Consider the following 15,409-nt stretch of genomic DNA (forward strand, 5'->3'; position numbering starts at 1 on the left):
CCCCCCCCCCCCCGCCCCCGTGACTTCTTAGCCTTAATAATGTGGCTCACGATGCTGTCTCTGCTTATAAGCTTGACTTTGTCTCATCTTCTTATCAAACAGACCATCATTACCAAGAATCTACATTACAACGACGGGTTTGATCTTAACAAAGGCGTTGAAGCAAAGATACACACGCTTCTGCCCCCGCACTGCACAAATGGATCAGAAGTTCAAAGTTTATGGTCAGAAGCTACTTACTGGAAATCACCACAAGGTTAAAACAAAGCTCTCCTTTCATATTGAATACTGCCAGAACAATCCATATGGGAAATAAGGCCCCTTAACTCTTATATATCAGACTGTATGTAGAAGTGAATGTGTGGCAACAAATAGAATTCTTTTTTTTTTTTTTTCCACGTTTATTTATTTTTTTGGGACAGAGAGAGACAGAGCATGAACGGGGGAGGGGCAGAGAGAGAGGGAGACACAGAATCGGAAACAGGCTCCAGGCTCTGAGCCATCAGCCCAGAGCCTGACGCGGGGCTCAAACTCACGGACCGCGAGATCGTGACCTGGCTGAAGTCGGACGCCACCCAGGCGCCCCTAGAATTCTTTTTAGGAGTGGGTGACTGGCCTTTTTGAATCCTTTACATCAGCAAACCCATCTTGTTAGGTTAATATAGTTCCCAGTTTGGGAGTCATATTAGTAAATATGCACGTGAGTGTTTACTCAACTGCTCAGAGCATCATAGAAATATTCATTTAGTGCTTTTGCATATGCTTACGCTAGTATCATTAAATGAGCCCTCAAAGGGTTTTGATTTTGCATGCCCCACTTACAATGAAGTGATTTCTAACAACTTCCTTTTGGTATAGTTCTGATTATGTTGACTGCTAAATGAAAAGGAGGGGTCAAAAGAAATGAATTAAAATTGCATAGTGACTTCCCAAATGAGTCATCACCGTGCCTTTCAAGCATTGACAGTTCATTCATTCCTTAGGAAGTCAGGAAACCAAGATTCAGGAAATGGATTGTGTGTATTACAACTGGCAATATTTACTCTGCTCCTGGAAACCTGGTCTGGGTGTCCATTTTCATACCAGTTATCAATTGTTTTACTGGTAAGTATTTTTATAATAAGAATCCCATATTAAGAAAATATCTATAAAAACGAATCTGCTGTATGAGTAGTATTTTCACTAAATGAAATACAGTATTCTTCAGAGCTGCATTTACGATGAAGGTTGTTTACAATTATTTGGGGTTTTCGACGGGAAGAAGTAGGTTTAGGCTGTAGCTACTGGAAAGGCACTCTCTGGGTGATAGAAAGATTGCAACGTTGTTCCCGTGCCGGATTAAATTTTGTGTTCTTCAGACACATAGGATTATAGCCTCAAAACTTTCGGCATATTTTATACTCCCGCCTTCTAAAAAGCAGGCACCTGTTACAACTGGATCCTTTTTCTGACTTCTGCTTTTTAATGACCACTGAGGCTTGGAAACTTACAGCCGTCTTGAATCTCCCATCTCCTCCATTGCTTCATTGTTTCACGGTAACATTGAACCCTGCGTTCTGACACTCCTTTTTAAGGTCGCACATCTCTTCCTGTCCTATTCGTTCTGCACGCTGTAGCCAGATTTATCTTCCTATCTTCCTATTTTCATATGCCACTCTTTTGCTCCAAAACTTTGAGTGGCTACTCATTACCTCCCGGATAAAAATCTAAGGTGGCGTTCAAATTTCTGCCTCTCTGTATCACTGCTTTCCCAACGTGACCTTTTCCTGTCACCAGTGTGAATGTTCCACCCCATTTAGACCCATCTCTACATTTTTTTTCTCACCCGTGTTATGATCTTTTATGCCGCTGTGTGCATTGCTATCTGGAATGTCCTCTGGCTTTCTCACCAACTCTTATCTGTCTTTCAAAGCCCATCTGGTATGCAATTTCATCAACCCTTTATTGATCATATCAACTTCTGTTCAGTTTTTCTCTGAACTATTACATATTATAGCTCTCAATTACTTGTCTGGATGGCATTTAAATTTTTGTCACGTATTGTGTGCTTTGTCTCCTCCCTTAAATTAAAAAATACTTTTTTAATGTTTTATTTATTTTTGAGAGAGAGAGAGAGAGCACGAGCAGGGGAAGGGTGAGTGAGAGAGGGACACAGAATTGGAAGCAGGCTCCAGGCTCTGAGCTGTCAGCACAGAGCCTGATGCAGGGCTTGATCTCACAAACCATGAGACCGTGACCTGAGCTGAAGTCAGGTGCTTTACCGACAGAGCCATCCAGGCGCCCCTGCTCCCTTAAATTTTTAAGAGATTGGTGGGCAGGAACTGCTTCTTACATTTCTCTTAACTATCTCTGCTGTGCTATGGCCCATAGTAGATTATCACAAAATACTCATTAAATGAATGAAACAAATGATGAGAGTATTCGTACACTGATAAGTATGTATTGGAATTTATGCATTTATTAAATAACAGTAAAAAGCAAGAGAGGACAAAGTGTAACTCTTTGTGAGTTTCAGGCCCAAATTATATTGGCTTTTTTCTTTAGAAAAATGATAATATGTAAGTGATAGGTATAAGCTATTAAGCATCCTGAGAACTGGGTTCTAATCCCTGCTCTGGCATCATTTAACTTAGTGGTCTTGGGCAAGCAGTCTTCCTGTTTTGGGGGTCTCAGTTTTTTCACCTGGAATCAGAGGGGTCAATGTCTCTGGTCTAAATTGGTTTTTTCATTAATTCAACAAATATAAAGAAGTTGTTAAATGCCAGCATTGTTCTAGATAAAAAGGCTGAAAGTGTGAATAAGCAAAGTCCCTGCCCTCTTCCGCATTATCCTCATTTTACTAGTGAGGGAGAAATACTGACATCTTCGAAGCTGGAAAATAAGGGTACCAGCAGGCTTCCTTCCCACTGGCACAACATAAATCTGGGTCAGGTCAAGCCTAGAACTCAAGTCTCCCAAACTCTAATCAGGTGAACTAATCAAGTAGTTAGTTTTGTCCAAAGTAAATACCTGGCTACCTGAAAAGGCAAGTTTCAGCTTATTATAGAATGCTCATATTTTCTTTTCTTTCTCTACAGCCAGTATATCGCTATCAGCTATTGTATTAAAAAATAAAGCGGGGCGCCTGGGTGGCGCAGTCGGTTGAGCGTCCGACTTCAGCCAGGTCACGATCTCGCGGTCCGGGAGTTCGAGCCCCGCGTCGGGCTCTGGGCTGATGGCTCAGAGCCTGGAGCCTGTTTCCGATTCTGTGTCTCCCTCTCTCTCTGCCCCTCCCCCGTTCATGCTCTGTCTCTCTCTGTCTCAAAAATAAATAAACGTTGAAAAAAAAAAATAAAAAAAAAAATAAAGCATATTTTCACTATCATAAAACGTTCTCCCCCACCATGAAAATAAGTAACAACTTGGGGTAACAAACAAACAACAGCAACAAACTAAATACTTGGCATAAAGTGAATTCAGTAGAGTCTGGATATTTGAAATCAGCACCTTACCAACTGCTAGATTGACTTAATTTCAAAAGGAATTTTGACTGCTTTTACAGATGTTGCATTGCAAGCTGTTCTTTAGGAAAATAAACCAGGCATTTGTTGCTTTGAAAATCAGTTACTAATTCCTGTTAGCCTTATTACTGGAAAGAGGTTAACTTTCAACGATATGGCAACATTTCTTGGCTGAGAGGATGGGAAATTAGCTTTCTCTTTTTGTGATTAAAAACATTTGTAAACATATTTATTTATTTGTTTTTGAGAGAAGGCTTAAGTAGAGGAGGGGCAGAGAGAGAGAGAGACACACAGAATGTGAAGCAGGCTCCAGGCTCTGCACTTTGAGGGCAGAGCCTGACGCGGGGCTCAAACTCACGAACCGTGAGATCATGACCTGAACTGAAGTCGGAGGCTTAACCGACTGAGCCACCCAGGCGCCCCTCTTCTTTTTCATTTTGACCCCTCTGTTGACTTTGCTGAGGTTTATCTCTTGATGTGCATTGTCTCCTCAAAGGAATTTCATTCATTTTATTAAATACAACAGTATTTTGTAAGTCTGCTTTTAAATCTGCTTTCTTCTAATATAAGTTCTCCGGTACAATAGAAAAAAAGGCAGTATCGTCCAGGATTATGTATGTAAACTCCAGGTTTTTAAAATAGAAATCTTACTCTTTGATTCACAAATCCCGTGGGCAAGTCAACATAACCTAAGTGCATGAGTAAGAATCCTTGCCTTATCTTTGAGCTTTTGTTAAAACCCCCACCAGATTGTAATCTCTGCGAAATTATGGACTATGCCCGCTTTCCTTACTATTGTATCCCTCGCGTATGACATAGGATTTGTCATAGAGTTGGTGCTCGATCAATATGGCATGTCATTACATGACTTTTTTATTCACTTGGTATCTTAAGATAATTGAAAATTGAATACCACAATACTGTAAGATACTGGAAAACACAGTTCTCAACAATACTTCTTTTACAGGTATGACGGCTTGGACCATGCCACACAGTGTCCTGATTACATCAAGGTTGATGGACAAAATATTGGATGCAGGTTTCCCTATTTGGAGGCATCAGACTATAAAGATTTCTACATCTGTGTTAATGGATCATCAGACTCTCATCCTGTCAGACCCAGCTATTTTATTTTTCAGCTTCAAAATATAGGTGAGTTAAACAACTTTAAAATGTTTCTAGCTTGGTCCATTTACAACCACATGGCAGAGAAAAGATGGAGACAGAGATATAGGGAAACTTCTTATGAAATATAGAAGTACAGGGGTAAGGAATTGAATGAAGAATCATTTTTTTAGAATTTTTATTTCAAATTTAGTGTATTCCCCGGCTTCCAAAAGTCGGTCTCCTGTACAGTATTTTTGTCTAGTGTTAATGATGGAGGATTTCACACGTCAGTAGGCGAATAGTTGTATATTCTGAGTCTGAATTCCTAGTTCTGACAGTTACGAGAATGACAGGTTCTAGAGTTAGTCATACCTGGCTATGAATCTTGGATTTACCACTTTCTAGCTGTATGACTTTGGGCAAGTTACTTTTAGCATCTGTCTCAATCTCTTTATCGGTAAAATGAGGATAATAGAGGACACTTCATAGGTTTATTGTGAGACATGAGTGAGTTTACCCCTGGGTCAGTGCCTGACACACCATATGCTCTAAATAAGAGTTAGCTATTAATGAAAACAGTAGCAGTAATGGTTGTGGTAGTTGTTTCTAATGCTACCAAATGGAAAAAAATGATTGTAATGCTTTGGGTCGTCTAACTTTTCTCTTGGACTTTAATATTTGCCAATATGCGACTTATCAAAAAATTAGTTTCCACAATAGCCACGTTTCTCAATAAATTGGTCTTGGTTGGCAAGCAGGTTTGATATGAATTCACATTATAGAGATTGGTCTTGAGCCACTTGATTTATCTTAGAGGCTTCCGTCACTAGGTGTCCCTAGCTTTTGATAAGAGCGACCGCTCAACTTAGTAACCTCCATGTTGAAACGGTTTCCTTTTGCTTTTCAGTTAAACCTTTGCCACCAGACTACCTTAGTCTCATTGTGAAGAACTCAGAGGAAGTTAACCTGAAATGGAGCATGCCTCAAGGGCCCATTCCGGCAAAATGCTTTATTTATGAAATTGAATTCACCGAAGATGATACAACTTGGGTGGTATGAACATTGCGTTTATTTGTGAAAATCAGAAACGTAGCCTTTATTTACTTATTTACTTATTTATTTATTTAGAGGGAGCGAGAGCACGAGTTGGGGAGGGGCAGAAGGAGAAGGAGAGAGAGAATCCTAAGCAGGCTCCGCCCCCCCAGTGCAGAGCCCATCTCAGGGCTCATTCACAACTGTGAGATCATGACCTGAGCTGAAAGCAAGAGTCGGACGCTTAACTGACTGCGCCACCCGGTCACCCTGCCCTTTATTTTTTTGATTTTATTTTTATAAGCGTAGCCCTTTGCACAAAACAGCAAACATGTGAACCCATAGGAGGTTCACAGAGGAGGTTGCTAGCCACACGAGGAATAGAATATGACATGTGTCTTGATTTTCAGAAAACCGTATAATTTGGCGGACAAAAGAAAGATGTTTGCTTGCAGTCTGAAAGCATGATCAGTCATACCAATTTTATTTTATCTATTTATTTTTTTCAATATATGAAATTTATTGTCAGATTGGTTTGCATACAACACCCAGGGCTCATCCAAAAAGGTGCCCTCCTCAATGCCCATCCCCCACCCTCCCCTCCCTCCCACCCCCCATCAACCCTCAGTTTGTTCTCAGTTTTTAAGAGTCTCTTATGCTTTGGCTCTCTCCCACTCTAACCTCTTTTTTTTTTTTTCTTCCCCTCCCCCATGGGTTTCTGTTAAGTTTCTCAGGATCCACCTAAGAGTGAAAACATATGGTATCTGTCTTTCTCTATAAGTCATACCAATTTTAAAGCTCTATTAGGGTTTCAGAGATAATCGAATCACTTGTTTCCAATATCGTGCCAATAAATCAAAATTGCCAAAGGCAGTTGTGGGGTGGGTTATGAGAAGGCCTTAGGTGAAATGAAAACAAAACAAAAAAACATGCACCTAAAAACCACTCCTTGAGGAACAAGCATCAGGTCAGAAGTAGACCCTGGCAGGGCTGTCTGAATTGGTTGCTGTGCAGAAGAGGGGCCGGCATCAACGAGGTGATGCTGCCTTCAGCCCCACGTCGTCATGTTAATTTTATTCATTGGTTTCCAACCCAGAGAGTGGTGGAGACCGAAAGGGAGTCATTAGTTCTAATCAGTTCGTTGCATATACAGATGAATTGATTTACGTGTCCCAAGGAAGCGGACTGACAATCAAATCACGCAGCTCTTCCCGGTCGACTACATGATGCCGGGTTCCCAAGAAAAGTTACAACAAAAGACAAGCTCTTATGTTGGATGAGGAACACTGTTCAGCCCTTTGAAATGCCAAAACGGAAGTAATTTCCTCAGCGATTTGTTTCTTCCTTTGAGATCGTCCAGCCATGTGTATTCTCATGTCGGAAGAAGTAATTTCACGCGAAGCCCTGAGCTCTGTCACACATGTTGTATGGCAGTTAACTAAAATAAGAGTCAGGAGGGGGAAAGAAAAGTTGATGTGTAGTTTCCATAGAGATAACATTCACATGATGGACTCTCTTTTTGCTAACTCAGTGTGTGTAGCATTTTCCAGTTGATGGAACCTGAGAAACTTGACACGAATCTGAATACTGGCTCTCAGAAACGCCAATGCTATCTAGGCATTTTGTCCTGTCACACATGCCCTTCACTACAGGTGATTCATTATCCCTGTAGAAAAAATGTAAAGTAGAGGTAAGGAAGGGGGGAAAATGAAAAAAGAAAAAAGAAAACCACCATAGGAAAGATAATCAGTGTTAAGATTCTGGTATGTACCCTTCCAGTCATTTGATGCGTATGTTTTACGTAACAAAATCCACGATGAAAGAGACAGATCAAATGGGATCTATCTAGCGGCAATCAGATCCAATGATGGCGTCTTATTTTTACTTGGCTTTCAGACTACCACTGTCGAAAATGAGATACGCATCGCAAGAATATCAAATGAAAGCCAACAATTATGCTTTTTGGTAAGAAGCAAAGTGAACATCTATTGTTCGGATGATGGAATCTGGAGTGAGTGGAGTGACGAACGGTGCTGGAAAGGTAGGAGAATAAGAGCAGTGACTACATGACTGTAGCTCTTTGCTAGCGAGTTAATTTTCTTATGGTCTATTTTGTAATCGTGGAAATCAAAATGCTCTTGCATATAGTCTATAAACAGAGAAGATAAACGAGCAAGCACCTCAAACATAGGCTTATGGAAAAATCTCATATTCAGTTTTAACTAGGAGTAAACTAGTTTAAGAATCTTGTCATAGCTCTCTCAGCAATATTCTTGTGTTTCTGACCGTCACTAAAGAAAATATGCTAGTTCCTTCTGGGGGAAGCCCATTTTTTTTTTAAATTAATATTTATTTATTTTTGAGAGAGAGACAAAGTGTGAGCAGGGGAGGGGCAGAGAGAGAGGGAGACACAGAATCGGAAGCAGGCTCCAGGCCCCGAGCTGTCAGCACAGAGCCCGACGAGGGGCTCGAACTCACGAACTGTGAGATCGTGACCTGAGTTGAAATCAAGAGTACACTTGTTTTTGAGTGTCTAGTGCCTGATGAGTATTTTTCCGATTAATATGTCATCATTGGTAAAAGCATATGTCATTCACTTCCACTTCTGACTTAAAGTGACTTATGATAAGAAAGACATATTCAAATTAAATAACAAGATAAGCTAAAAAGCCTTGAGACTGGCGCAAGATGTTATCGTGTTTGACAGTATACTAGCTTTATCAACAGAAGTTACTAACAATTGTCGAAAGGTGAAGGAAATTAACTCAGCATCGCTCTTTTAGATATATAGCTACGTAAATGCATGTATAGATGTAGATACAGACAGATACTGGCATCTATCAATCATTCATATTTTTATATTGTACCATTATAATAGAGTCCCTGTTAGACTGTTATCTCCCCTATCATATTGATATCATTGTTCTCTTTCATTCATCAAATCTTTATAAAGCACCTAATATGTGTCAGACTTTTTCAGGCTTTTGACATACAGCAGTAAAAACCCCTGTCCTTACAGAATTGATATTTTGTTCTCATGTTGACTAGAGAGAAGCAATGAAGAAGCCAACTGTATCATATAATTACTAAGGGCTATGAAGAAAAAACAGGTAGAAAGGGAGAACTCAATTAACCGAGACATGTGTGGAATCAGAAAGAACACGTACGGGTTCCGTTACTCATTTTTGTCACTGGCATAAGACATATGGAGACTGTGGAACTGACATTGAGAAAATCATGTCCCGAATTATATCTTATCCTTAGTCAATGCATAGTTTAAAGTGGGTATGGTGAGTTTTTAGTCGCACCCTCAAAATAATACATCCTTTAATGTGTGTTCTATACAATCTTAATGCAATATTGATGACCCATCAACTCCGGGAGGGGTCCATACAGGAACCCTGCTTCAAGGATAGATGTAAGGATAGATGCCAGGTGGCGGGGGGGGAGAAGCCTCTCCTGTGGCTTCTGTCAGCCCCTGAACATTGGCCTTCAGCTGATCATTTGTAGGAAGGCCTAAGAGAAATTCTGGCCATCTGTTTCCTCTGGGGTGAGGGGTGTGGTTTTCTCAGGGAGCCATGGGATTTGTCTTTTAACTGCAAGATACCTATGGGTAGGAAGAACACCCCTTGGGATCTAATAAGGTCCTCGTGAGTGGGAGGGTGAATGGCCATGAATCTTTCCAGCTCCTCTCTAAAATGGTATGATCCTCATAAAGTGGAGGTGAAGAGGCTTTATAATTTCAAAGATGTGCTTCTGTTCATGGGACATGAATTCTTTGTGGCGGGGGTCCAGGATATACCTGAAAAGGACATCGTATAGGAATACCTGAAGCCCTGGAAAGTAGGAGGAGTTATAAGGGATAGCCAAGTGAGCCCCACCACCCTTCTTGGGTGCTTCTGCTAAAATCACTTCCTAGCTTTCAGCATTTATACAGGTCACCTGTATACCCTGGGACTGGAGATCAGGCCACAGTGCTCTCTGTAAATGTTACAGGAAAATCGAAGCTAAGATAGGCAGACGGAGCTGGATTTTGAAAAGGGGAATTTACACTGGATGTTGACTTTAATGTTTGTTTTGATTTATGTTCCTTCATCTCGTTAAGGGAGTCCCTAAGGCTAGCCATTATATTCCTTTGTGTCCCATTTTTAGTTTAGTTTTTCCACAGATATCAATAGGACGAGTGGTCTCTAAAAAAAAAAAAATGTCAATCTAGGAGTCCAATTCAAAAGATCCATTGTCTGGCCATTGATAAGCAGGACCTATTAATCTGAATAGTGACTCAAACCAGTACGTTTCTCTAGGCTTAACCACAGACACAAGAGATATCCCAGAGGAGAGTGCAAAAGATGCAGCCCTCACAAGATCCAGCATAAAAAAACAAAGACCTTTATCATCATAGTGAGACAATGAAGGTTGAGGTGACAAACGGCCCCTTATGGACTGGGACCCCTTCTGACAAAATTCCCCTGAGAGCTGGCAGGGTCAGACAAAGAAACCTCACTGTAGACCTAGTTGAGCCCAAGTTTTGGTTTGTAAGTTGGACCCAGTCCTGACTACCGTCAGCTCAGAGCCACAGCCTGCTTGTCCGTCTGCCAAATGCACACTGGTACATGCCCCCTTTGGTTAGCAGAACATTCTCACTGGTCATAAAGCCAAACTCTCAAGGCCTGGAAAATGACAAAGGGGAACAGGAAAAGGATCACCAAAAAACACAAGCACTAATACCAAATCTTTACCAAAGGTACTATACCCAAGGAGCTAGTTCCATAAATATTTTCTCCTCCCAATCTAAATTTAGAAAAAGAAAAGGACTCTCCCCACTCTTGCTCTCATCAGATCCTGCAGGCAGAGATCCAAGAGACTGACATGCTAAGAATTCTTACCGGCCAGTTAAAGATTAGCCTGTTGAATAAGCTAACTGTTGTGGAGGAAAAATGTTCCTTCTACTCTTCTAGGTTCTTTGGCTGCTTTAGTAATTAAATCGACATTAAACAGATTAACAATAAAACAAATCAATTTTTTTCTTTTTTTTTTAAGGTTTATTTATTTGGAGAGAGAGAGAAAGAGCCTGAGCGGCGGGGGTTGGGGGGAGTGCAGAGAAAGATGGAGAGAGAGAATCCCAAGCAGGCTCCTTGCTGTCAGTGCAGAGCCTGACGTGAGGCTCGAACTCACAAACCGCGAGATCATGACCTGAGCCGAAATCAAGAGTTGGACTCTGAACCAACTGAGCTACCCAGGTGTCCCCCAAAAGACAAATTTAATTTCATAGGTATAGGAGCCCCATAGAAATGTGAGACCCAAGGGCAAGTAGGGCAGTTGAGGCTTATATGCCATCATGAGTTAAGCAATGGGATCAGGGCCTGGGACTTCAAAGGCAGAGGAGAGTAATTCACAGCATAACAAGAAGAGATGTTTGGTACAGTAGTACCCCCCTTACCCATAAGACATACATTCTAAGACCCCCTGTGGATGCCTAAAACCATGGAGCGTACTGAACCCTATATGAACTTTTTTCCTATATAATCTATGATAAAGTTTATGAATTAGCCACAGTAAGAGATTAACAGCAATAACAAAATAGGACAGCTGTAACAATACACATACTATAATAATGGGGTATTTCAAAATACCTTATACTGTACTCACTCTTCTTCTTGGGATGGTGTGAAATGAATGCAAAAATGCCTAAGTGATGAGATGAACTGAGATAAATGATGTAGGCGTTATGGCATAGCATTAGGCTACCGTTGACCCGATGATACCTCAGAAGGAGGATCATCTGTTTCTGGACTGCAGTTAACCACGGGTAAAAGCAAAAGCATGGACAAGGACAGGGGGTTGAAGCACTACTGTAATTAGATGTTTTGCCCTTTCACAGAGATAGGTTATTCAAATAGAGGTTGGCTCTCGTAATAGCTCTCTCTCAGAGCCAGCCCCCCCTATCTAAATTCGTTTATGTAGTTAAGGGAGAGGAAAATGTTTTTCTTGAGTCTGGTGGGTCTTGATTGCCTTCAGCTCAAAATAATCCCCATGCCAAAGTGGCATATTTTCTGGTGATGTAGTCCGCTTTCCGTCACCAGCTCTTGCTTGCTACGGCATTATATGATACAATATAAACCTTTGACGTATTAAGAGTTAAGGGATAGGGGCGCCTGGGTGGCTCAGTCGGTTGGGCGTCCGACTTCGGCTCAGGTCATGATCTCGCGGTCCGTGAGTTCAAGCCCCGCGTCGGGCTCTGTGCTGACAGCTCAGAGCCTGGAGCCTGTTTCAGATTCTGTGTCTCCCTCTCTCTCTCTGACCCTCCCCCGTTCATGCTCTGTCTCTGTCTCAAAAATGAATAAACGTTAAGAAAAAAATTAAAAAAAAAAAGAGTTAAGGGATACACAAGACCTGTTTCTGTAATCACTTAGCTAATATGTTATCATTTTTGATGAAATTTTCTCAGGTCAAATTTTAAACAAAATCCTCTCAGAAAAGAAGAATTGAGCTTTGGGGAGTTGTTTTGCTGAGTGAAATGAAGGGATGTTACAGTATAGTGAAGTGATTGTTCTGTATAAAAAGTGCACAAATGAAAGGAATGCTATACACAGATATAACCGTGATATCTATTCACCAGGAAATAAGGCAGAAGTTGCCAGCTTTAAGGCATTTCTTCACTAGTTACTGGTTTATAAAATAATTAACTTTGGAAAATAACTGTAAACTCTAACTGAGCCTCTTTTCTTGTGATTTTTAATCCCAGATGACATATGGAAGGAAACCTTGGTATTTTTCTTGACACCATTTGCTTTTGTCTCATTGTTTGTTTTGTTAGTAACTTGTCTGCTTTTGTACAAGCAAAAAGCTGTACTGAAAACGGTAAGTTGTGTAACATAATGTTTAGCCTGAGATAGTAGATAGCCTTTCAGACTGATTGACAGTTGACTTCTGGGAGAGAATGTGGCAACCTAAGTGTAGACAGTGGCTTTAAAACTCAGGGAATAGTGACCTGTAGCTGACAAGCAAGAGTCAAGCTTTTAGTTTGGACCCATTGCTGTTTAATATCATTCAGCGTTTCTTCTCTATGGTCCACAGACCACATGGACATTTAGTCTGCATTTAGAACTGATGGACCTATATTGTATAATGTTTCCTGTACACCGAGGGTGTACAATTGATGTTGTATGGATTATGATGATTGTCTGCAGGAAATACAATAATTTAAAAACTCAACGCTACTAAGCTAGATTTGGCGGTAGCTTTACTTTTGTTGAAATATAGGAACAATGGCTCAGAACATGAAACACTGTTTACTTCTAGATTAGGGAACAATACGAGGAAAGAGTTACAGGAGAAAAGCAGGATTGGGAGGAAGAAAAGAGTTACTTAAACTGGATGGAGACTGAAATAGATTACTAGTCTGTCGCAGGCCGATTTCACAAAAATTGAAGAAAATTTGCCCGCCCTCAAGGAATTCATACTCTAGTTGGGGGAGAACAGACTCCATAAAAAATATACCTGCACTGTGAGTTGTTTTTAGATGATTCCTATTTGAGTTGTACGGAGACTATTATAGAATTGCAGAAGATGAAGGTCACTACGGGTTGGTGGGCTTTAAGGAGAAATTGTGAGAATTTGGAGAAATTGTGAGAAATTGGAGAAAAATCTCTTAATGTCAAGTCTTTTGAAGATAAAGGGAAATTTGAATGTGTATGAAATATTTCACTTTATTTCTCTGCTGAATGCTTTTTTAAAATCTGTTTCTCTGAGGTACTAGTCTGAATTAAAATAGTTTATGTGATTAATGACTATTTGTTAGTAACGGAGTTCTTCCTTAATTTCAGATCTTTCAGAGGAAAAAAGAAGTCTTTTCTCATCAAGACACATTCTGTTGACTGAATAACTTTCAGTCTTATGGCCAAATGTTCAACGAGTCTTATTAAATGGAATGTTTTCTCCAAAAAATTTAATAAATCTACCTTAAAAGCATTGTTGTATTTAAGTAACTTTAGAATACTCAAATCCTGCAGTACATTTCCTGGATTCTATTAATAGGTTTTTTTCCTTATTAATCCCTGGTCAGAGCGATGCACATAGATAAGTCAAGGGTTGGGTCAGATCTTCTCACTGATATATTAATAAAACAATGTGATTTTATAACTTGTACTAAGCCAGAGATATTATTAAATCTTGGAAGATGAGATTCTAATTTTAAAAAAATTTAATTTTTTAATGTTTATTTATTTTTGAGAGATAGAGATAGCGCAAGCAGGGGAGGGGCAGAGAGAGGGAGACAAAGAATCTAAAGCAGGTTCCAGGCTCCGAACTGTTAGCACAGAGCCCGACGTGGGGCTCGAGCTCACAAAGCGTGAGACTATGACCTGAGCTGAAGTCGGACACTTAACCAACTGAGCCACCAGCACTCTTCTAATTTTTTTTTTAATTGTACTTGTGATGAATGTATTCATCATAAGTAAGATTGTTTGGCTTTAAGAGTAACCTGTGGAGGGGCGCCTGGGTGGCTCAGCCGATTAAGCCTCCGACTTCGGCTCAAGTCATGATCTCGCGGTCTGTGAGTTCGAGCCCCACGTTGGGCTCTGCGCTGACAGCTCAGAGCCTGGAGCCGGTTTTGGATTCTGTGTCTCCCTCTCTCTCTGACCCTCCCCTGTTCATGCTCTGTCTCTGTCTCAAAAATAAATGTTAAAAAAAAAAAAAGAGTAACCTGTGGAGTGGATTAATAAGAAGCAAGAAGTTTTCAACACATTCATAGTCTAAATGTGTGCTTTACATTTCGCGAAAAAGGTAGAAAGAATGCAATGCATAAAAGGCTGAAAATAATGAACAAATAGATCAGATTTGAAAAGTTCAGATGTCACAAATATGCAGTAAAAGCTTCAGAGTTTCCTGTGCTAGTTGGCAGACAGCATTTCCTACTTTCTGACGGTGTGATTCTTTTCTTTTCTTTTTTTTTTTTTTTTTAAAGTTCAGGCACTAAAAGGCAGAAGCCTTTGAAATCACTCAGAGGTGTTTTAAAAGTACATCCACCTTTCAGACTAATTGATAGTTGACTTCTGGGAGAGAATGTGGCAACCTAAGTGTAGACAGTGGCTTTAACACTTAGGGAATAATGACCTATAGTTGACAAGCAAGAGTCAAGCTTTTAGTATCATTCAGAGTTTCTTCTCTGCGGTCCACAGACCAATAGAGTGGGCATCTCCCGGGAGCTTATTAGAAATGCGGAATCTCAGACCTTAACCCAAATCTGCTCAACTGGCAATCTGCATTTTAAGAACATCTCCAGGTGGTTCATTTGCACATTCAATTTGAAAAGCACTGATATATAGGAGCATTTTAGAACGAAAGAGATTAAAATAATGTAAAGAGATTAAATTAAAATAAAGAGAATAAAATAATGTAAAGAGAGGTAGGCCCATGAGCAGGGTAACCATAGCTTTGACTCTTATTGGTAGTGACCATTTCTCTCTAACTGCCTCTTGTCATCTCGTGATAGGATACATCACCACTTCCCTAAGTAGACCTATCCTTGCTAAACATTAAAACCCCCATGGTAATAGGAATTCAGATGTAATATGATTAGCAAATTATTAAATTCTCAATGAGTTTTGAAGAAGGAGTCCCATATTTTATGTTTCACTGTGCCCTGTTTAATTATATATCCACTCCTGATAGCCAGCATCAGTTCTGATTAGTCTGCTCGGGCTGTACCATAAACACATCTGTATCCCAGTTCATGACTATGATTTCTCTCCAAGAGGGGTTGGCCACCA

The 15,409-nt window shown here is 40.3% G+C and overlaps 1 protein-coding gene across 7 annotated transcripts in view; it reads left to right on the plus strand.

Moving 5' to 3' along the window:
• The window catches only part of IL13RA2 (interleukin 13 receptor subunit alpha 2), a 72,444-nt gene extending 58,834 nt beyond the window's left edge, over window positions 1–13,610 (plus strand). For 6 of the 7 annotated variants that reach the window (XM_040468395.1, XM_040468392.1, XM_040468396.1 and 3 more), the window contains 7 exons: window positions 103–256; window positions 984–1,104; window positions 4,468–4,652; window positions 5,515–5,660; window positions 7,536–7,680; window positions 12,385–12,500; window positions 13,466–13,610. In XM_040468395.1, the coding sequence (XP_040324329.1) occupies window positions 103–256; window positions 984–1,104; window positions 4,468–4,652; window positions 5,515–5,660; window positions 7,536–7,680; window positions 12,385–12,500; window positions 13,466–13,516 (918 nt within the window). In that variant the 3' untranslated portion in view covers window positions 13,517–13,610. The remainder of the gene's footprint in view (window positions 1–102; window positions 257–983; window positions 1,105–4,467; window positions 4,653–5,514; window positions 5,661–7,535; window positions 7,681–12,384; window positions 12,501–13,465) is intronic. The other variant, XM_040468397.1, reaches the window with a different exon arrangement.
• Window positions 13,611–15,409: the final 1,799 nt, after the last annotated feature.

Source organism: Herpailurus yagouaroundi, unplaced genomic scaffold (assembly GCF_014898765.1).
Source record: "Herpailurus yagouaroundi ecotype Mexico unplaced genomic scaffold, PumYag 67700, whole genome shotgun sequence".
NCBI classification, from domain to species: domain Eukaryota; kingdom Metazoa; phylum Chordata; class Mammalia; order Carnivora; family Felidae; genus Herpailurus; species Herpailurus yagouaroundi.